A 23702-nucleotide genomic window follows, 5' to 3' on the forward strand; every position below is an offset into this window, starting at 1 on the left:
TGTTTATCTTAGGAGGCCACCCACACTCATGTCTGGATATTAGTTGCACTTGTTAAAGGCAGGTGCTCTGAGCAAAGAAGCACTGAGGTTCTTCTGTTCCCAAGGCCCATTCAGTGTCCAGATTGTGATGCTTGATGTCAATTACTGGGGCTTTGTTTTGTTTATTCTGCTGTAGGAAGTGATGTTGTATTTTGGTACTTTAAGGTCTGGATTTTCTGTTTAGTTTTGTCACTTTCACTATACAACTTGAGGCAAGAGGCTTACAGTCCCTTCTGGATGAATGCATGGTGACCATTCTAAACGGACTTTGGAGATTTGCTTGGCTAAGTTTGGGGTTCTATGACACTTCATTGTGGTAAAGTTCAAGCAATTATTAAGTAAATTTACATTCAATTTCTTCAGACTGTTCACTTATTTCTAATCATCGGAGTCACATGACTGCTGGTTTCTAAGTCCATTATGAACTTGGGGGTCTCCTGGGAATATATGCTGGTTTGCGTGAACTATTTTGATCATAGCTGTCCTTGTCCAAGCAGCTTCCTTCACCTATGACTTGGGAGATGTAACTCAACACAACATCGAATTCCCCATACAACTCTATGTCTAGACCCAGAACAGATTTAAGCTATGCACTTGGACTTGAGGAATTCCCACCAATTTGTGGTCTTCCTTTGGAGGTATTATTTTTCTGTGGGTGCTTTTATTCCTTAGCAGCTATGTTCATGACCACAGCGCAAACAGTGGTTGCAATTGTTACAATTTCCCATCAGCGAAAGTGTGCCCACTGGGGTAGGATCACACCAGCACTTGAAGCTGCAAGTTCGTCCAGGTCCAAGTTCAGGTATTCCATATCCCAGAATCCATCAAGAGGCAAATGTGACTAACAGCCACAGTCAGCATTTACGTAAGTATCCAGTGACTCCCAACCACTATGAATAACCTTCAGGTTTATTCTTTAATCTCTTAAAAAAGAAATTCTATGTTTTGCCATTATGAAATCCTACTAGGGAGAAGGAAACAGATGACTGTAGAGTGAATCATTTCTGAAAGACTTAAACAGTTCATTATGGTACCAGATTTTATCTTTTTGTTTTCTAACCTGTTATTTATCATTCCTAAAATGATAAATGCAAGGGTAAGCTGTATTTTTTAATTCATTTCTCAACATTTAAATTAGCAAAAGAAAAATAGCACATGGACAAAGAAGGAAAAGCTCTAACACAAAAACAGCAGAGAATGGAGATTCTCAGAGGATATAAAGGAGTAGGAGGACCTGCCTCCTTGGAGGTGGGAATTGGGTGGGACAGGTGGTGTTCAGGGCAAGTGCAGACAGCACGAGGGAAAAAAAGCAAAAAGGGACAATGCCTGAGCCAAAGCGAGGAGCAGGTCAGCCCCAGGACATGTGCATTTAGCTTTTTGGAGGTTCACAGTATATAGAACCTGGGAGAACCTGGAGTCCAACCCTGGGTGAGTTAGGAGAGGGAAATGATGGCCGAGCATGGCCTCACAGTCACCATCTGAGCACAGCCACAGAGTCACCACCCAGCTAAGTGCTGCTGTTGCCAAGGGCTCTTGAGGGATTGGCTGGGACCAACTATAGCAAGATCAACTATAGAAGGCTGGTGAGGTGGATCATTTTAAAGTCGTTTCAATGAGAACCAATGTTGTGTTGACAGCACATGAGAAGTCAAAACAAATTTCATGAAATTTAAATTTCTACTCTTCCTATTTTTGTCCTTCATGATTTTAATACAACAGACTTTGAACATTTAAAATGACTATGATCCAGACGTACAAAGATTTCCAAATTATTAAACAACAGTATAAAATTTTCTCCGGAACATATCGAATATCTTGAATATTAAAGTGAGTCTCTTAGAATCAACAGAGTGGACTTAAAAGCAAGTCGAAAAATAACAAAATCTTGTTGCTGCATGTCCCACAGGTTCTCATGCACGCCAGCTGACTAGTCCCTCCATGATGAGAACTACTGGTCATGACAGATTGCAACCTGAGGGTGATTCCAAAGTGTAAACCCCGAGAGTGACAAGGCTCCATAATAAAAAAAATAGCTCTAGCAAATGATTTTGTTTTTCAAACCAGAAACAGGAAACTTCACATGCGGTTCTAAAACAGTCCTATCTGTAAGCTGAGGACCCCTAGTGGCCCCTAGAGTAATAACGCCTTCTGAGCAATCAGCCTTTTCTGGAAAACTAATTGCATCTGAGACACCATTTTCCAGACTCATGGATAATAAACTACGGTCCCACTTAAAGTACTGAAAATATCACAATTGCCTTTTGCTATTTTTTTTTCAATTAAGAGACCCCCAATCCTATCACTAATTGGAGAGAGCCAGATATTTGGGTATTATTCAAAAAAGGTTGTGAACCCCTACTTTAGATAATCATCTCCAGGGTAACTGCTCCTTTTGATGAGCAGCAACCTAGAATAGTTGAGTCCACAAAGAATAAAGAAAAGAATAAAGAGTTTTATAGAACTCAACCAGTAATGCACTTATTGTTACTAATGGAAGTTGTAGAGAAAAAGTTTCTGTCTACAAAGGAGAATATGCAGCTTTCAACCAAATACCACATAGCACAGTCACATAAGTAAAACCAAATGATCAAATGAGCGAATTTCTTCACTAGTGGAACTGTGGCTTTCACTGGTTATCTGTGGACACTGCAAAATGCAAAGACTCTCTGGGACATCAGGCTTCACTTCAAACACATTTGTAACTCATCATCAAAAAATACACACACACAAGTTACAGCATGACTGGCTCAGCTGTGTGTGTGTGCGTGTGTGTGTGAACTCATGCCCCTCAGTCAAGTGTCACTGTTACTTCATTATTGAAATATTATCTTAGATTGCCAGATTTCCAGTGCTAGGAAAATTTTCATGACAAGGAAAATTTCTTTTGTAGAAAGACAGAGATCTAGAATTGACAAGAGACATTCATCTTTTCTTTATAGTTTCTACCCTATACTTAAAACAATATTAACCTGCATTCAACTGTCAGTAGAGGGGAGGGTAAGGTTTTTCAAAAAACACAGGGCAGAGGATGGCAACACTTCATGATTCTCATTCTCAGTCTTGGTATCAAAGGACAGCTGGTGAGTAAGGCAATGAATGTTTGACTTGCAAGCCCTTAAAACCATTTAATGAATTCTCTTATCAATGTTTGTAAAGGTAGACACAGGAAGGAGTACTTGAAACGCGCAAAAATAATTTACTCTTCAATCTCAGATAGACAAATATAATTAAGAAAGAGAAGTTTTATTAGGGCAATTTCACTTTATTTTTCCATACAGCAAAGTCAACTACTGCAGTAATAATAAAATAAGCATAAAACAAATTGCAGCCCCAGACAAAATACATAATTTTAAGCAACTACAAGCAGAAAGTAAGTTTTGATTACATAATAGTAAAATCAAGCACTTCTGTCCTTTCAGCAGATGAAAGTGGAGGGTTGCTGATAAGTGCAACATCATAACCAGCTGGAGCTAAGGCTGGATATAGTAATTCATTAAACAAGTGCCCATTATCATGTTTGCATTTTTGAGTGCTTCTGAGTTGAAAATTAAAACCGTGAAATTTGAACTGTGTTTTATTTTTTCACCTGCTGAAAGAACAGGATCCTACAGCAATTAAAAAACAATCACATAACAACTATAGCTACGGTGAGCTGTTTGGTTTGCCTGTTATGGTTTAAATTTGTGAAAGTCAATACTTGTTTTGAAGATTCGTTTTTGTGAACAATAAACCACTGATATTGGCAGAACTGATTTGAATAATATATGTCCTTAATATAGTTCGTCCTTTTTGTTTTTGTTGAAGTTTTAAACATGCAGTAGTTTTGAAAAATGTAAGGAATATCTGATCCATGATTTCTCCTTAATGGTTGAAGTACCTGCTATTTTTGGTAATGATCTTCAGGCAGATTTGGCCCAATGAAGTTTTTGTCAGTCATGAGATCTTGGAAGGATGGCATATCTTTCCAGCTGAAAAAATCCTGGCAAACTACAAGCTGTCCACAAAAAGCAAAGCAACATGTTTGAAGGGGTATGGAGTGCTAACTCTGTGCCACTTTTGCAAGCAATTTTGCTCAGTCTGTAATTTTATTAGCCTTAACAAAACTCCTTGTAATTATAGACGTTTTTATTCAAAATAAGATCTTACTATTATACAGGTTTCTCTCTTTTGACTATATACAGAAGTGCAAAAAGTCAACCTTCTCTCTAGACTTTCCAACATGCTAAATTGCAGCATAATCAACCCTCAAGAGTTTGCACACACGCTATAATTCTCATTACGTAAACTTTGAGTATTTGGATTATCAACAAAAAGTCCCTTGTTCTATTTATTGATTATGCAGCTTATTTATAACAAGGCCTGATATTCAGGGATTTCAAAAATATTAAACAATACTTTAACATTTGAAATGGATACAGTAGAAAATAAATTTTATTCTAATATCTAGGATCTAGATCTTCTTATAATAACTAATTACAAACAAAATAAATCATCAAAATATTACTCAATTGTCTGCCAGGATTGTTGCCATAGCAACAACTTAACTTCTTACTTAGCAATGATTATATATTTATAAGATATCCATATAAAAGATCTTTGTTCTTTTAATGAAAACTAGACAAGAACTAACAATGACTGACATTCTTACACTTTAATATTAAATCAGTAAAATATAAATCATTTAGTTAACAGTAATATACGAATACTCATGACACTCTACATGTAATTCAAAACTGAGTACGTTATGAAGGAAAGACTACTTTTTTTTGTATTTTGAAAAATTCATTGGTAAAATCTAGTAAAACAATAGTCTATAAACTGAAAATGATATTCAACTGTTAATAGAAAATGAAGTCAAATAAATGTAGGAAATGAAAAACTACATTTTAACAAGAAAAATAAGTAATATTCTATAATGTAACTAACTACAATAATATGTGAAGTCACCATTACTCTCTTAACACGATTGAAATTACATTGGTATGGGTTCCAACCCGTAATGTAATAATCTAAGGCTTTAATAGATGTACAGTACAATCAGTAAAATCAACACATCAGTCTTATATTAGAAAGCATCTCTCTCAAGCATAAAAACTTGCAGTAAACTTGGAAGTATGGAAAGTTCTATAACTGAACTTTCTCTTCTCCCATTCCACTAGAACTACCAGTGACCTGGCCCCTACTTCAGCAATTTTTAGAACTGCTGAACAGAGCAAAAATATCCTTTACTAGCTGCAACATCCAAACCACAAAAAGGGAAATCCTTTGGATGAATCCATTCTTAAAAACTGAATGCACATCTATTTTTTTTTTAATTTTGTAAAAGGCTTTCTAAGGCTATAAGCAGTTTATCTGAACAAAACAAAACAAAACAAATCACATATAAAAATTCACCCATGTACTTAACCCACACAATGACTAGGTTAATTAAACATATCCCATTTTCATATTTTGGTTTATCATGAATTTAAAATCATGCATCTGATGACAGTGCTGCTTTCTTCTTTGTTTAGAGTCACTATTTTGAATGTGACTGTGATGAAGCATTTAAGCAAATGTGAAACCATTTTTGCAAAGCATTTATAGTCATTTGACTTTTGACAGAGCTATAAATAGAAGCAAAATAATTTCCTCAAACAATTTTTTTGTTATCGTGTCTCAGAAATGGCATATCCCTTTTGAATAACATGTTATACAGTATAGTATGCATAAATATTACACTAAAATGCATTAAAATAATTTTATATATATCTATTATATATATTTCCAGTATGTGTGAGTTTATCTGTATTAAGAGTTTGTGTTGTGCTGTCTATTGTTATTGTTACTGTAAAGTTAAATTGGCCATTTCTGAGACAGCTTTGGTTTCAAAAAAAAGAAAGAAAAGAATGGTGCCCTTTGACTGATTAGTAATAGCAAATAAGCAACAAAATGTGGCTCTGAAAACAATAACACTGAAGAAATAATACTCTAATTTGATGTACAGTCTATGGCACTTCATGAGAATCCTTAACAACATGGTACTTAAAGCCATGATGTGCTTTAAAAGATACACAGTTGTGGTTTTGCTTGGCACATTCATCTCTGTCAGATCCCTCCCTCACCAGTCTTACAATCTATTACATTAAAAATATTACTCTTAAACAAAAATGACTGTGCATGCACGCTCTCATCTATAATGGCAATTTTAAATACAAGGTGCACCTTTGTTATTTGTAAACCTTGAAAGAAATAAACTTATTTTTAAAAAATTATATCTTGGTCTACAGACGTACCAATACATAATAGAATCATGGTTACACCATAGTCTGTCTTTTCAAGATGGCATGAATATATAGGAAACTAATTAAGTATGCATCTTTTAATGCATAACTCTGTGCTAGAAAAGAAAGACAATGCTGTTCTTTTAGACAGGAATATCACCTCAGCACAAATATCAATTAAATGTACAAAGTGTATAGGCAACAGTGTGCAGTGGATTTCCATGTTCTTTTCTTCTGGTTAACATGCAATAGGTGATGTCTTGTGGCTGAGGGGTTTTTGTGTGTGTTGCTTGACGGTATATACAATATGGCTAATGACCTCATCCTTTACTCTAACCAAGCACACTGTCCTTTCCTCTTTAGTATGATCTACAAGGGAAAAAGAGATAATCTTGGTTAAAACAGACAATATGCAAAAGTAATTTCCAACACATAATTAATATGGAGATTGTATTTTTTGATTTAAATAGCATGACCACGTGGATGTGATCAGATATCCATATAAAAACTGCTTCACTTACGACTGGGTCTAAAATTGTTTATTAAGATTTTAGGGACTGTTTTATTATCAGTCAATACTAAGCTAAAAGGGTCAATACATTTGCAGAGTAAGGGGCATAATACAGCAGGGTTCTTTCTTACACTATCGTGGAGCAGAATTTAAACACACTTTACATCTGGAGTCTAGCATGTTTTAAGAGAAATGACTTGGCCTCCAAAATAAAATCCATGTGCTGTTAAACATGATTCACTGTATTTGGGTGATCAATTTGCATAATATGTGTTGGGCCAGAGGGGTAAGGGAGAAAATGATACTTTAAGTGAGTGGGTAATTTAAAGTTTGGAAACGTTTTTTCCTGAAAGCCAAAAGAGGAAAAATCATTCCTTATGTTCTTGATGAAGTAAGGTTGGCCAGATATTACAATGAACTCATAAATTAACAGTTCCAGTTTTTCCCCTAAATTTTGCTCTCATCAGAGAATCTTTACATCAAAGTGCTCTTTCAAATACAACCCTGAGATTGAAAACAATCACCGTTTTGCTGCATTCAAAGACTCGTTAAATATTGCAAAGCCTCATGAATATGAGCAATCATTTGCTAAATAAATAGAACATTGAGAGCCTATGCTTCAATACAGAAAATTCTACTGGTTTACTGATTACTGATGGACTTAGGGCATCATTACTGATGAACTTTAAAATCATTTCTTTCAATTTGCATTACTGCTGAGACATAGAACCTAGTTACATATATAAGATAACAAACATACCCAGTTGACTATAAAAATTAATGTTGGTTTTTCCATGCCATAAGGAAAACTTGTCTTCCAAACCTACAAACTATGAAATGCTTATTCAAAAATGTGGCTACTGTTAAGAAAAATAAACCTTACTATCAGAACTGCATTGAGAGAGCTTAGGAAAGAGATAAAGATCAGTGTCAATAATTCACGTCATGATTACAGTATGTCTTTGGTAATATTTCTTGAGTTGAGTCTATCATTTCTTTTTAAAATGGCTCACAAATTTTGCCGATCCACTTCTGCATAGGCTCGACATTGGGCATTTGCTATGGATTATCATCATAAGGGACTCTGAATCATTTCTCTGCCTCAGTATACCATCCCTTCTTCTTCTTCTTTTTTTAAAGATTTACTTATTTATACAAAAGCTGGGCTACAGGCCAGAGTTGTTGGGGGTGAGAGGATTCACCAGAGACAGAGTGGAGAACAGGCAGATGGACTGAAAGCACTGCTGAGGGGAGCAGCTGGCGAAACAGGAGAGGTCTGCCATGCCATGTGGGTCTCTCCCTGGCTGGCTGGGAATCGAACCTGTGCTTCAGAGGCTGTGGACAGCTTCACAGTGCTGTGCTCAACCCGCTGCGCCACCGGGGAGGCCCTACCATCCCTTCTATGGGACTCTTGCTTCCTCTTTTTCTGTATAACCATCTTTGTACTCTGCTGGGAAGAATGGCTCTTTCATCTTTGCTCCAGGAAAAACTTGTTTAAACCTCTTTTGTTTTAATAGAATGTACTGACATTTACACCTTTATCTCACTGTCTAGTACCTTTATCTCACTGACAGGGTAACCATCACACAGTAGCACCAACGTATCCTTACTCTTGTTAATTACCAGACTCAGTTTTAAATATTGTGACTCCAAATATAAGTCACTCACATGCTTCTAAGCACATATTATGTCTTGAATGTATGCACACTGACCAAAGCATCCTCTGTTGATGAAAGGCAGTCCATTCTGCCAAAATCCAGCCAATTTCTCTGAGAGCAAACTACAAGACTTACAAATAACTTTTGAGCAATGGTGACGTTTTCAAAATTGTATGATCCTCTAGCGTAAATGATGACTCCGAAGTACCTAAAGCTCTTTGGTTAAGTAGATGTCTGTGCCTGTGAGTGAGTGAGTACATCCCTTTATTAAAACTCACATTCCGTATCCTAATGACTATGTGGTGAAAAGCGTGGGGGAAAGTGGTTACATGCTCGCCTAAAATCTAGTTAAACAAACAAAAAAAAATTTGGCCTCCCCTGCTGGCAAAGGCGGTTGAGCGCCGTGCTGCAAAGCTGTCTGCAGCCTCTGCAGCGTCAGTTCGATCCCAGCCGGCTGGCGAGGGTCCCACATTGTGCAGCAGACCTCTCCTATTGCGCCCACTGCTCCCTTCAGCAGTGTATTTTGTCAGTCTGCCTGTTTTGTTCCCCACTCTGTCTCTGGTGGGTCCTCTCACCCTCCTGTGCATCTGGCCTGTTCCCTGGTTCTTGTATAAAATAAATAAATCTTTAAAAAAAAATAAAAAATAAGATAAATGGGGCCCTCCAGCAGAGGACAGAAAACTAGTTTGAGGAGTCAAATAGAGGCTGCTGCCTACTTTTGTAAATATTAAAAGTTTGATTGGTACACAGCCACACCCTTTCATTTACATATCACCTTTAGCTGCTTTCAAGCTATAATGGCAGGTGCTCCAACAGAGCAGCATCAGAAACCACAGGGACCCCAGAGCCAAAAATATTTACTGTCTGGCCTTTCAATAGAAAGTCTGTCTGAAATTTAAAAGAAAAAGTTCGACAGCCTCTGATCTATGCCTTCTATTTAGTTTTAAATGTTTTTTTCTTCATTTTTTTAAAATATGAAGTATAAACAAAATTAATTTTCCCTTAGTATTATGTACATTGAAGTGATACCAAAAAATTCCTCATAAATTTAAATGAGAAATTCTTCAAAACCTAAGATAAAAATAGGAAATTTTGAAAAATTTCCTTATGTACATTAACCAATTGTTATCTTTTTAAGAAAAAACACCACAAATATACACTATATATTACATAATGAACTTACTGTTTAGTGATGAAAATTCTACATCTGGGTAACATACTTGTGGCTAGTCAGATGTTCGGCAGATATTATGGGTATCTAGCAAATAAAAAATTATTTAATGAATGACTCATGCAAGCAAGCCAACAACCAAGAGATGAAACACTTTAATACTAATATTTTTTTTTTTTAAGAAAAGTGAAATTCAGCTGTAAGGTGACAGTCCTTATCTGGTCAACATAACAGTACGTTAATATAAACTTAATGCTAAAATAGCAGTTCATAATTTTTAATCATTGTGTTAAATACTAGTCTATGAATGTTATCAGTTTTTAGGAAGTAAGAGAAGTAAAACTATCAAAAATTCATGCAGAGCAGTATTGAAAGAAGCCCTTTTTGTTGGCCTACACACACACACCCCTGTGGTTCAGTTCTTTAGTAGTCCAGAAATCAAAATAGAAAATGTCTTGCCTATTTTTTGTGCAACCAACTTCTAACATTTTCATTCAACTTATGGTGCTAACTTTTTTCTCAAGTTAAAAATATCAGAGAGGAATTCTTATTTAAAAAAAACAGGTAAGAACATAAGTTTATTTCAGAACATATGTCTGGATCCTGATTGCACATTTTATTGTATTTTAAATGGGCAAGAGAATTAAAGAACATGACAGAAAATACAACTAGGAACCAAATATAGAGATGACTAATTTTAAAAGTCCCCAAAGCCAAGAATTTCCAATTTGTAGCCTGATTCTCCTCTAACCCAGAATCTCAGCTGCTAACCTGGAAAAGGTAGCAGGGTAGATCCAAAAGATCAGAGAGAGGGCTGAGAGCATGGGTCTAACACTAGTGATCCATTTCCTGGCTGTATAACCTTGAGCAAAGAGCTTGAATATCCCACGCTTAAATTTCTTCATCTATAAAATGGCACTAATCCCATTGCAGTAAAGTTGATGGGAGAATAGTGAAGTCACATACATGAAGGCATTTTTTTGTTGTTTCAATTTAGATGTCCTAGGTTAACTTGACATATTACAATCCACCATCAGGAGTGTAAATTAAAATGTCCCTATTTCATGTCCATTTCTCAGCTGACATCTTTATACAATTTACGGCATTGGCAAATGGCACGAAAATGTGCTCCAAGCATAATGAAGCTTCTCATACCATTTTTCCTGCTGCTGCAGGACAGGATGTTGCACCCAACAGTGTAGAAGCATCAAGGATGGGGCTGTCGAAACATACCAAGGACCTTCAACACCAATCGATGCAGATGAAGGGCCAGCTATAAACTTCTGCATGCATGCAGGTTGCATTTTGTGGCATCAGCTATCTCCAGCAATGCTAATGTACTGTAGGCATATACATATGTATGTATATGTAGATATAATATATTGTGTGTATATATATATCCATTCCCTTTTCTTTCTTTTGGTTGTAAAACAGTATGAAAACCCAAGATTATGCATGAAATGGTCACAGCACAATGCAAAAAGTAAAGTGTCCCCTACAACCCAGGTGGCCAAGGACATGTTGAAATTTGCTTTGCTATAGTGTTGCTTACACCAGCAATTCTACAGTCATAAGAGGTACTCACAAGAGAGTTCAGCATCATTGATCTGCACATAAATAGACTGCATTGAATCATTAAAAAATTCTGCCATAGATTACTTACTAACATGCCACATATGTACAATCTAGCATTCTTGTTAATGAGTCTGAGGTGTTAGCATATATCCAGGGCTATTTTGACAAATTTTGGAAAAACTGATGATTCTTTGCCAAGAAATGTTTAAAGCTTGACTGCAGTTCTAAAATGCATCCATTTTGGTATGCTGTTTTCAAAAGTTTTTAATGGCTATATCAACAGTTTATAGTTCTTTAACAGTACATGTTGTATTGCAAAAACAGAGATGGCGACTACACGTAGCAATAACTATCAATTCAGATGGATTGTAATTGGACAACTAGATACACATCTGATATTGATTCTTTCTTGAGTCACTGGCTATATTTAACCTTAGTCTGGGTTAGCCGAAATTTGATTTGGCTCTAAATTTTTTCATAGGCTATTGACTCTATTGAACTTTACCTTCTTAACATATCCATATATTCAAGCCAAAATCTATTTTACATAAATTTGATTTTGATACAACCAGCATTTTCTAGAACATAATTTAAGAGAGCACCAGAAAGTTCTGGTTGAATCAGTGAATTTTTAATTTTTAAATATTTTAATAATCATTTTTAAAATAGTCACTCTTGTACATCATGAAATTTCAATTTCTAAAACAGATGCCTAACACTTAAAGGTAAGTATCTTGGGTAATTGCTGACCCATAAAGTTGCATATAATAGAAAAGGACTCCATTCACCATATTTGATGTCTTTATGTCTTTTTTTTATTCCCATCATAATTCTCCAACATTTATGCTATATAATTATAGATGTAAGAGCACTTAGGGTTTTTTTTTTTTTTTCAGTTAAAGCTTGAATATGCTATACACAAAATTTATTTTGAATATCCAATCTGTTTATCAAATAAAACTATAATGAATTTATAATGAACTATTTACAAGAGTGGTCACTTGTGGCATATTTGGCTTTTTATTAAGAATTTAGGCAATAATGGAGAAATTGGATATACCAAAAATTTATAATAAAAGTCTTAAATTTACTTCTGTCTTTAGCTCAAACACCTGCATGTTTGATTGAGACCAAATAAGAATTGCTTGTGTAAATATGATTTTAGTAGCTTTAGAAATGGAGCTGCGACAACTTTGGAGCACTTATAAATGGCATAAAAGCATTTGGCTGCTCTTCATAGAGAGAATGTGTAGGCCAACAAGAGGTATCTTTGAAACCCCATGCTAGTAAAGCACCCTCTATAGCCCTCACATACACACGATTCCCACTGACCTCAATGGGAAATCCACGTGCGCAAGGGCTGTTGGACTGAGCCCTATTAGAGTTGGTTTTTAAGAAACAAAGCTGTAAATTAGCAAACCTGGTTGGCTGTGGCTGTTGCAGCGAAGGGAACACTTGTGGCAGATGTTGTTGCTGCGGACACAGTGGCTGGCGTAGCACCGTGCACCATGGGAACTTTCGGAGGGAAAATCATATAAGCAAACATACAGAAGAGTGTAGCAATATGGAAACCATGGCAACATGGAGGAGATAATTGGGCATGGTATTTATCACAGCAATAAGCCATGTGACGGGACATCATCACCAGCGAGTGACATGCAATCACAGCGCAAAGCAGGACAACATTCCAAGGAGAGAAGGGGAGGAAGATGAAAGAGAAAAAAGGGGAAAAAAAGCTTGTTACCATCAAATCAAGAAAATTGACACAAACAGGCTTAATTTGCTAAGTCAAAAACAAGAATTTTACATAGTGTTCATAGTCAGACATTCAAAATCTAAGTCAAAATACAGGAATTTACTTCACACATACAATTATCTGTTTGAATGACAGCATTTTTTTTCTTATTTACTATTACAAAATATACAGTATATTACTTTTAATAAGATAGATTTTTTTACACACCAGAACTCAGAGTCCAATCAAAATCCACCAAAGGTGACTAAAGGAAAATTGTGTATAAAGAAAACATTTATGTGAGTCCATGTCAATTAAATAGAAAATAGCATTTAATTGACAGGTGTTAGTAAAAGGGAAATGGACTTGCCCAATAGATACAAGTTAAACTTAGCAGTGGATTTTGAGGGGCTGTGAGGTGCACCATAGGTTTAAGATAATCAAGAAACAAAGCACCTACCAACACTTGTAGCGGGTGTCATGCACAATATTGAGCCTGCCCATCATGCATTGCAACAGGAAGGTGGATTTGAAAAGGGAAAAGAATTAAAACATCCCATCACACGTGTAATTAGGAAATTCATTTGAACAAAGAAGAAAAATTGTTATTATGGGAACAGTGGCATGTATCCGTCAGCACAATCAAATCATACAATAGCACAGTGATCAATTAGAACCAGTCTCAAGTGAAGAATAAAAGCCAGTTTAACTGTGTGCTGGTACACTTTGTTTCTCCTAATTGCTTCATATAAATAAAAGTTTTGGGAAAAAAATTTAAACCTGCTTAATTCTATTAAAAATAATAGTGCAATTTGTTTTGTTTTAATCTGGTAACTAGACGTATGGCAGCTTTGCTATTTCTGACTTTAACGTATGACTATTATTAACGTTTTCTTTCTATTGAGTACATGTTAAAAAATTAGAGAAATTTTTTATTATTCAAATGATAAATAATAAAGTGTACAAAACTGGTAACAATGCAACAAAACCAAAACATTCATTTTCATTCCCTAGGTTTTATTTCCCTGTTCATTGTAGCAGCAACCACATAGACATGGAAGGGGTTGTGATCATCTATACAGGAATTTTATTTGGTGGGACACCAAGCAGCAAGTCATGGATAAAGTGAAAAGTGAAACTTCTGCATTGTCTTAGTTTGGAATTTAAATGTAGGGAAAACATTTTGAGGGGCTACACTTTCTTCTAAGCTTCAAATTCATTTATATAGGTATCTTGGAAAACAGACTGCTGTTCATTGTTGGTTTGGGCCCTTGGGATTTCTTATAATACCAAATATTCTAACAAATTTCACATATAAAAATTGTTAATTAGATTTCAATAAAAATCCTGCATGGGAGATAATAAAGTTACAACATCACATACAGAGTATAGCAATAGATGTTCACTATCGTTCAAGTAAGGGAAGTAAAAATAAATATTATATATAGTCCCTATGCTCCTTGACATATAAACACTGAAAAATCCAAACTATTTTACCAAGTACAGGACACTATCCCAAATACAGAACTACTGTTCTTTCTGAGTTTATTTTAGACTTCTAGGTTTCAAAATATCAGATGATTTTATATTTCTATCTCAATCTTGGCACATCCTATTTAAACACTAGCAGCATCTGGGATGAACATTTGTTAGAAAAATATCTGCCAATTGAGTCTTGTCAGAGATGGCCCTACAAAACAAAGTTGCCATTGAGAAACACAGATTACTTAACTGGCATCCTTGAAACAGCTGCAATTAGTGTGTTGTCACAATTAGATCATAGACATAATGATCACTGATTAAACTTGGTAATGGATTTAGGCCTGCATCCTCTTGGGTGGGGTGATATTATATTGATGGGTATTATTTAAGACGCTGGAGGATTTCTGCCATTTGCTACTACTACTGAGTCAAAGACTTGTGCAAGACAACAAAAACAAACCAGTACTAGCGAAGATGTTATTTGAGACAGTAGAGCAAGCAATATTTAATCCTGGGTATAGATCTTGTGAAATCCTTAACCTTTAATGGTAGGATGGGAGGACTGGGAAGGATAGGATGAAGCGGTAAATGAAAGAAAATAATGTGGTATTTAAAGAATATTAACATCAGTTTAAATATTAAACAGGTTGTATGTTTTAAATTTATTACTTATTGTTATGCTGCAATTTGCCTACTATATTTCATCTCATGCATAATTAAGCCTGCACATGCTGAAAATAAGTTAACTATTTTATCTCTTTAAAACTCTAACCTTTTTATGATTTGAATTTTAATTTGAGTTATCTTCCTCATTACCTTTATAACCAATGCACACAGTTTTGAGGGATTTGCAGCAAATAAACATAAGGCAGCGATGAAAATACTAGCCAGGGTGCAATAACTCACAAATATGAAGACATAATGCTGTAGGACCCACTTACCAAAAACAAAAATTGCTTTTGAAATGACCATAAAATCCATCAAATGGGTTGATTGACTAATAATGACGTGCAAAGAGCCAATTTAATGTTTTGCCCTCAAATTTCAGCATAAGGCAAAATTTAAGTGAATGTATTTGTTGCTTTCAGATTTTCCCTATGAAGATATTTGCATAATAGAGTGATGTGTTTATGAGGAATGCATTACTTTAATTATATGGTTTGTTAAATTAAATTTGTAATTAATCTGTATGAAGACGCAGGGAAACAACCATGGAGATAATTTACAAATATGATAGTTAAAAGAACTTTAAAGACAAGGAATAGTGTAGAAAAAAAGTAATTAAAATAGGAACCTGGTTGAAGGTTCAATGTTAGATGTGATCATTTAAGTCTATTGAGATATATTAAGATAAAAATTATATAGCTGATTTAAGATCTTCTAAAAATAATTTATATAATTAGGACTAAAGCTTCACTATCAACTGAATTATTCTTAAAACTGATATCCAAAGAAGCAACATCTATTCCTGTTTCTATTCAATTTATTCAATTCTATTTTACAGCACTATTGAACTCATGCAATAATAATAAAAAAAAAATGTGCTTTCTATGTTCCTGACTTTATCCTAATTGCCTATATAAAAAGGCGTTAAGAGAATGTGCTATCAAATTATGGTTAAAATTAATTTCAACATAATCCAATGAAACAATTACCATTATTATCCCAATTTTACAAAAAACAAAGGTTTAGAAAGCTATAACTTTCAGTACAGTTGGTTTATACTTTCAAGCCTGATTTTTAATCACTGTTTTGAGTAAAATATCTGCATTAATTTTATTAATTCTAATAAAGGTAACACAATGGAAACCTTTGTTTTCTTTTCTTTCTGTAAAACCAAAAACATTCTCCTGCTTCTCTCTTCTGCACCACCACCACAGAAATCTTCCTGCCCATTTCTTTCTTATTTCTGGTAGAGTTACAACTCAAGTCAAAGTTGAAAGCGCTTAGAACAAGCTTATTTTCAGAACTTTTAAAGTCATAAGGCTACATTGATTGAGGGCAGTGTTGTAGGCAGAGAGAAGAGAGAGTGTGCTTCTGAAATGGCAGGAGGCGAAAAGATGAGGAAGAGAAGACAGAAATGCAGGCAGTTTGCAAGGCCCATAAGTAGTTGGGCATGAAATCTGTTCTTTGAAGGATCCCTGAAGGGGGCAGGCATTTAAGAAAATGCATTGCATGTGAGTCTTCGGGCTTGGCCATGATATCTGGTTGCAAAGCAGGCACAGAAATAGTGCAGAATCTGCCTTCAAGAGGCTTTGTAAGTTGGGCCAATAAGCATATCAGTGTTAAAAATGGAGAAAGGGTAACTTCTCTGAAGCCACAGGACCTCTTTTTGAGGTTTAGGAGATGTGAATATGGGGACTTAGAATTCCAGTAATGCCTGATATTTCTATACAACATAGAATTGATGTAATTTAAATTCAAGAAAATAAACTGATACAAATGAAAGTGATATTTTTTATACATCCTAATTCCAGGGGTAAAATACACACACACAACATGAGATCCTAGAATACTCTTAAACTATATAAATACTCAATTTAGTAATTGAAGGGCAATGGTTTAAAAAAAAAAAGTAGTGTATATACATACATATATCTAAAATTAGAAAAACCTTCAATGTGAACATAAACTAATAGATGTATGTTTACAGGGGATGGGGGTGTGAAACACCAGCCATGGAGTTAGTGATCAGTAAGGACTAGTAATATTCTCCCAAATCCTTTTTTCCATCTTCATGGAAAGAACTCAAACACACTGAGAGAGTGACCAAAGTCTACTTCACCTGAGTTAAAGGTCTATCTAAACCTTGAAAGATATGTAACTTAGTGCAAATCACTGGGTCCTGGTAGGCCCCAAATTACTCATTGGTAAAATAGGAATAATAATGGCAAATTGCTGGCATTGTTGTGAAAGAAAAATGAGATAATGTATGTAAAGTACTGATTACAGCAAAACAGAGAAAAACACTCAATAAAGGTAGCTCTTTTGCACAAAAAGGTTGAAACTATGTGGCCTGAGGCAATAGGGAATAATAGGGCTAGGAATCGGAGAGAATATATAATTTCTAAAGGATTTACTTTGTTTTTATGCAAAAACTCTTTCACACATATTTTGGGATTCCAGATTTAGTCCTTGAGTAATAAGTGTGCAATCCCTAGCATAAATACTTTATTCTTTTATCTAAAAATAAATTCTCAGTCCCTCATGGCAGTATGAACCTAAAACACTAACTACTATCAACATAGGGCTTTACCACTGACATACACAACCAGTAATTAATTTATTTTAATCAATCTCTGAATTCAACTTAATATAAATTTTTAGAAAGAATAAGAGGTAGAAAGAAAAATAGGGTTAGAGTCTCTGGTTAGTTGAATTCTAAATGATATGAGTTTAATATGTATTTTTTGAAGTAAACAAAAAGTAAATGCCATAACTTTCCAGGTTAGTTTAGTTTTTAAATTTTAAATCCTCATGTTTATGTGATTAAGTTGAAATCAACTGAACAATAAATATAGAACTCAATAATAAATGCGAACTTTACTGGACACAGAGGACCACTTTAATATTGGCTTAGGAGTAGTAATTATTTAAACAATGTACTGACTGGTACCTAAAAGAGCACTATATTTTAGAGCTCTAGAACACAGAGTCAGTTTTTTATTCTCCACCTTGAAAACAAAAAGGCTGAAAAATAAAAATAAAAACTGAAAGTGTCATTTCATGTCATTCAAATTAACTCTATGGCATGATCAAGGCAAGGGGTCTTACAGCAGGAAAGTGTCATAAAAAAGCTTGACAGACAAAAAACAGTGTTGAAGAAAGGAAAAAGAAGAAGAGAACTATATTTCAATTCCAAATTACACAAACAAAAATAAATATATAAAACATCACTGCTCTTTACTCCATTTTTCATTAAAGCTCCAAGTCTTAGTTTTTAAGGAAAACCACATGAAGTACCTCAGATAAGTTGCCACTGTTGACCGCCTTACCTTCCACCTTATCTATGACTAATGACAACTGGGGAGCTCTACCAGTAGAACTCTATGTGGATGATCATATTCATCGTGGACAAACTCAAATCTCTTACCTGGTGGGAGAAATGCTGTATGCTGTTGCAACTGCATGTTGGCTAGAGCCTGTTGGTATTGGAAAATACCAGTGTTAAAGACTGCGGTGGCACCGTTGGTTTTTTCAAGAGCAGGCCTCTTTGGTAATGGGGGAAGAACAGCTTGAGGAATTCCCTGTTTAGTGAATGAGTATAAAAAACAAATACCAGTAAAAAGAGAAAAAGAAAAAAGAAAAATCAGTTGAAGGCAAAAATTGTTAGGAAGCATGAGCAAAGCAAGCAGCAGAGCACTTAACTACCCAAGGGGGGAAAAATTCAATTTAAAAAAAAAAAAAAAGAAAGAAAAGAAAAAAATGCAAGATAAAGCTTTAAAGGAAGCATTATTTTCATCCAAAAAACAAAAAAAACAAAAAACCCACTAGTACGAGAGCATATGTTATCATGTGTGTTAAAGTGTTTTAAGTCCCATAATGCTTCAGGCTTTCTGTGAGAAGCCGTTGATTTGGGAAAAGAAGAAAAGCTGCACTGCGCGCTCCATGGATTGACAAGTATAAGCAATGTTAATAGTTAATTGTACAGTGACTGAAACAGGTCAAATAAAACCTAATCCCACTCTGCTCCTCCCCCCAGAGCTACCTAGACATGCAAATGTCCCAGAACATGCAAGTTTTTTTTTTTTTCTTAAACACTTAACTATAAATATTCAAAAGTAACTACTACTTCTATCACTAAAGCCATGCTAACCAAACAGGTACATAAATATACAGTCAAAAATACATTTTTAATGTTATTAAAGTATTTCATTAGAACATTCTACAATGTAGTTAAACTGAATGTGGGCTGCTGGGCTTTTGGAATCTTTCATTGTATGATATCCGTCCAGGTACTTATTGTACACTCTTTCCACTAATTTTGTCAGGAAACCACACTCAGTTTTTTCATTGTACTTTACAACTTTATACCAGAAAAAGGAATATCTATTTTAAAATTGATTAAAAAAAAAAAACTTGTATCTACAATAAAGCTACATGCCAAGCTAAAAGGTGAAAGGTCATAGTACCAGGTCAAAGGTTGCCTCGAGGGGTCGCTTCAGTGATTTGACAGCCGACTGAGTCTTAATTAGCAGGCAGCGAGCACATGATGGCAATGGGCCAGTGGGGTTCAAGCGCATTAACATAAACAGCAAGCAGAGGTGCATCATGGGGGCAGCAGTGCATTTTGGGTAGGTGAGAAAAAACAAATAAAAAAACAAATCATCGGAATGCCATATACAACGAATAACAAGACTAAGCATGCACAATAAAGGCACTACTGAGTTGTTATTGGGAGGATAACTCCTCTTTGTAGTTAATTACAAACAAGATACTCTAACAAAAAAAAAAAAGAGTGAAAGGAAGAGAGGAGAGAGTCTGCCTTCTGTATTTTTGCTCAAGTATCCATAAACAAACACAGAAAAGACCTCTCTCGTGATCATCTTACTGTGCTATGAAATACCACACAGTGATTTTTATGAATATTTTAATGATTAAGTCATATATTCATGTAAAAAAGGACAACATTAAAACAGCTAAGCAAAGAACAAAGAATGGACTCATTAAAATTAGCTATTAGATGACATTAAAATTTACCTTAAGAACATAGTTTAGTGTCTGTACTAAATAATCCAATTTCTAACTCCTTGAGTATTGCTCTTTCTCCTTCTTGTGATGGCATAGGCAAGCTGCTCTAGTTTGATAATTATGTTTATGCCACAATATTATTTAAGACAATCTAGGTAGCATAATGTTAAAAATCTTGTAGCTAATTCTAAAAACAAGTTTTGAAGCAATTCTCCTAAATAGTTCCAGATTTTGTTATTGTTAAATGCAAGATATACATAGAGAAGAGTCTTGATGTGCAAAAGAACACACCAAAGGAAAACGATGGCTGATCAGATGGCACACAGAAATAAGAGGACCAGAAATGGCAATATCGTTAAATTGAAAGGGAGACGGGGGTGTTCTTTAACAAAGAGAAAGTTCAGAAATTCCATATCCAGAATGAGACAAACTGAGTTAGGCCAAGGGTGGGAGCGATCGGAACCATTTGAGGAGTTACCCTCACTTCTGTGAACAGTAACTTCATTATGTATTGTCTGGGATACCTGAACAAACATATCTTCAGCAAAAATTAAAAAAAAAAAAAAGGTCAATAAATGAATAGCTTGTAGTCAGATATAGTTGTTCACTTTTCTTTTTTGATTGCTAGCAAGAGAGGCTGCTGTCTCTACTCACCATGGCAGCTGCGGTGGCTGCAGCCTGGGCTGCTGCAGCCTGGTTGACCTGGTATTGGGCAGCCTTGATCTTGGCTTGCAGATGTGCAGGAGGATGGAAGTATTTGCACTTTTCCCGAGAGCATCTCCCTTTGATGTAATCCATGCACACGGTGACTGTGTTGTCATTGGTGTCAATCATTGTACTGTCAGCAGGGTGAGCAAACCGACAATCATTTTCTCCTCTGTTGCAATTGCCACGCTGATACTCTCGACACACCTACGAGGTCATTAAGTGCATGGGAATCAGTCAACATAATCAAGAAGAATCTTTCTGAAGATTTTAACTGAGAGTTCAAGACTGTTGACAGAAGGCTACAGATGAAAGGGGGAAAAGAAATCACTTGTAAAAATAACTTGAAAATTCCTAGCCTGGTATACAATTAAATCCCATTATCGGTAAATAAAATATCCATGAAAAAGAAAATGCATTTGTGATTCCAGTGATAGTAAAACATCTGATTGAAAATTATGTTGATATATTTATTAATTACCAAGGGAAAAGGAGCAATTATACAATGGAGAAACTTAGCAGACACCACTTTAACCACGTGACCAAAGATCGTATCACTGGTAAAGAGACATCATGTACTTGCTGATCTGATGCCCTGAGAAAGGGGCATAGTCCCACTTTACTTATTATTGCTGAGGATACATTGCCTGAATCTAATCATGAGGAAACATCAGCCAAACTGAAATGGAAGGTGTTTTACTAAACAACCTATCAATACTCTTTCAAAGTGACAAGGTCATCCAATGCAAAGAAAGTCTAAAACCCTGGATGACCCTGGAGTCAGAGAAAGGATATTGGTAGGACAACTGATGAAATTTGATTAAGGTCTGCAGCTTGGGTAATAGCACTGTATCAATGCTAATTTTCTGGTTTTGTAAGTGATACTCTGGTTATATAAGATGTTAATATTTAGGTGAGCTGGGTGAAGGATACACAGGGACTCTTAACTCTGTTTTTGCAATTTTCGTGCTAATCTGAAACTATTTCCAAGCAAAAAGTATAAAAAATAAAATGTGATAGGCTTTTTAGTAATATATATTACTAATTTTACTACTAATTATATACTACTAATTTTTCAATCATTACAGATTCACTTGGTAGATATATACAATAGATGGAAAATATTAGTTTCTGTTATCACTTATTTATATTTATTAATTTTGCCGTGAGGACCCTTGGAAAAAGGTGAAAATGGATTATTTCTTTTAATTATTTTAAGTTGCTCATATCAGGTTTCCAGCACTGTCTTCATTTGGGATAGTTTGACCTTTTTGCCACAAGAGGGCCATCTAAAACACAGAATGTCCTTTTAATACCTTCATACTCCGACTTCACGCTTCAAGGCAACAGTTTTTATTTTTCACAACATAGCAAATACTGACCCCAGCCCTTTATTTTGAATTCACCAAGAAAGATAAATGAGAACCTTGTTAAGATTTAAATAGCAAAGGTTTTCTTGGACTTGTGTACATAAGATCACATTTAATTCTAGTTGTTTCTCCCCATTATATTCATATCCCATAATTAAGGAAAGTACTTCCTTTTAAAAAAAAGGACTCTATAATTTGTATCATGATACTTCTTTTTAAAAAGAACATTATTCATGACATCTTGCACTATTTGGAAACGTCAAGCTTGCTAAAGTGTTGCGTTCCTCATACACAATGATAGGGACACTATTCATCATCTCTTTCAATTTATTTCTTTTAAAAGAATTACTGTATAACTACTATGCGCCACTCTGAGAGATTAAGAACACAAAGGTGACTGAGAAGTTAACAGAAGATCATACATTTTTTAATCACTGCGCATATCTTTTTGAATAGAAAAACATAAGGATAACCAGGAATTTATAATTTGAAAAGCAAAAATGATTAGGCTGCTACTTAGAATTGTTTTGCTCCAGTCCAGCTAAACATGGAAATAACTGTGGAGTTTGCTAACCCACAAATCCCCAGTCTCTAATCAAAACTCACCAAATCATCAATATAGGAAGAGACACCCACTTAAATAAATCATGAGGAATAAAATCTTTTCCCATTACGTATATAATTTATGCTAATTGTATAATTTAAGCTAAATTTGTACTATAGCCCAAATAAAAGGGTTAATTTTCTGTTTAAGCAAACTTCTGCAGTAATTCCTGCATTTTGAAATGTGCTCATAAGAAATTGGTAGCAAGTAGCTATCACTATTTTTCAATTTATCTTATTTTTTGCCACATTGACAAGAAAGATGCCACACTGATAAGAAAGAAGATTGGAAGGCAGTTTATTTGTGGTTTATTAATTTATTTTTCTACTAACTATTAAAATCAAAGATGTGCTATTTTTCAGAAAACAATAATGCCAGTGGTCATGGCAGGAATTTGAGTGTCATTCTCCCAAAATATAATCTGAGTGCTGGGCTGCTTTGACTTTCTTTCTCCATCTCAATGTTCTTTTTATTTTCAGTGATGTGACCTTAAATTCATGTCGCATAAAAATGGTCCTTCTATGACACCACCTCATCCCTCTCCATCAGCTTTATGTAGGTGTTGTGTGGTTACAGGTCAATGTTTATTACAATTTCATCCCTTTTACTTTCTTACAGAATGCATTTAGGGAGAATTCTAAAAATATTTAAGCAGAATTGATGACTATCCACCATTAGCTTAGAATTTATCTTTTTTCTGGGGTTCAAAGAATTTAATCAACTGCTTTTGCACGATATGCATTTCTGACTGCTTTATCTTTTTCTTTCCCCACATTGTTTTCTCCTGACATGAGCAATAGGATAGAAAAAATATACACTGAATTAGCTGTTCTTTCCCATTATTCTTGCCTTTGAAAAAACAAAGACAAAACAGAAAATCTATTAAGACTTATATTGG

General features: G+C 35.0%; 1 protein-coding gene across 24 annotated transcripts in view; it reads right to left on the reverse strand.

The window, feature by feature from the left end:
- Positions 1-3266: 3266 nt before the first annotated feature.
- Positions 3267-23702, reverse strand: part of MBNL1 (muscleblind like splicing regulator 1) — a 186701-nt gene continuing 166265 nt past the window's right edge. For 6 of the 24 annotated variants that reach the window (XM_054701006.1, XM_037526277.1, XM_037526261.1 and 3 more), the window contains 7 exons: positions 20780-21037; positions 19567-19620; positions 18528-18681; positions 13413-13448; positions 12638-12732; positions 9655-9729; positions 3267-6671 (listed from right to left, as the gene is read on the reverse strand). In XM_054701006.1, the coding sequence (XP_054556981.1) occupies positions 9673-9729; positions 12638-12732; positions 13413-13448; positions 18528-18681; positions 19567-19620; positions 20780-21037 (654 nt within the window). In that variant the 3' untranslated portion in view covers positions 3267-6671; positions 9655-9672. The remainder of the gene's footprint in view (positions 6672-9654; positions 9730-12637; positions 12733-13412; positions 13449-18527; positions 18682-19566; positions 19621-20779; positions 21038-23702) is intronic. The other 18 variants (XM_054701009.1, XM_037526282.1, XM_037526268.1 and 15 more) reach the window with 7 other exon arrangements.

Source organism: Talpa occidentalis, unplaced genomic scaffold (assembly GCF_014898055.3).
Source record: "Talpa occidentalis isolate TD23 unplaced genomic scaffold, MPIMG_talOcc4v2.1 talOcc4.4, whole genome shotgun sequence".
NCBI lineage: Eukaryota > Metazoa > Chordata > Mammalia > Eulipotyphla > Talpidae > Talpa > Talpa occidentalis.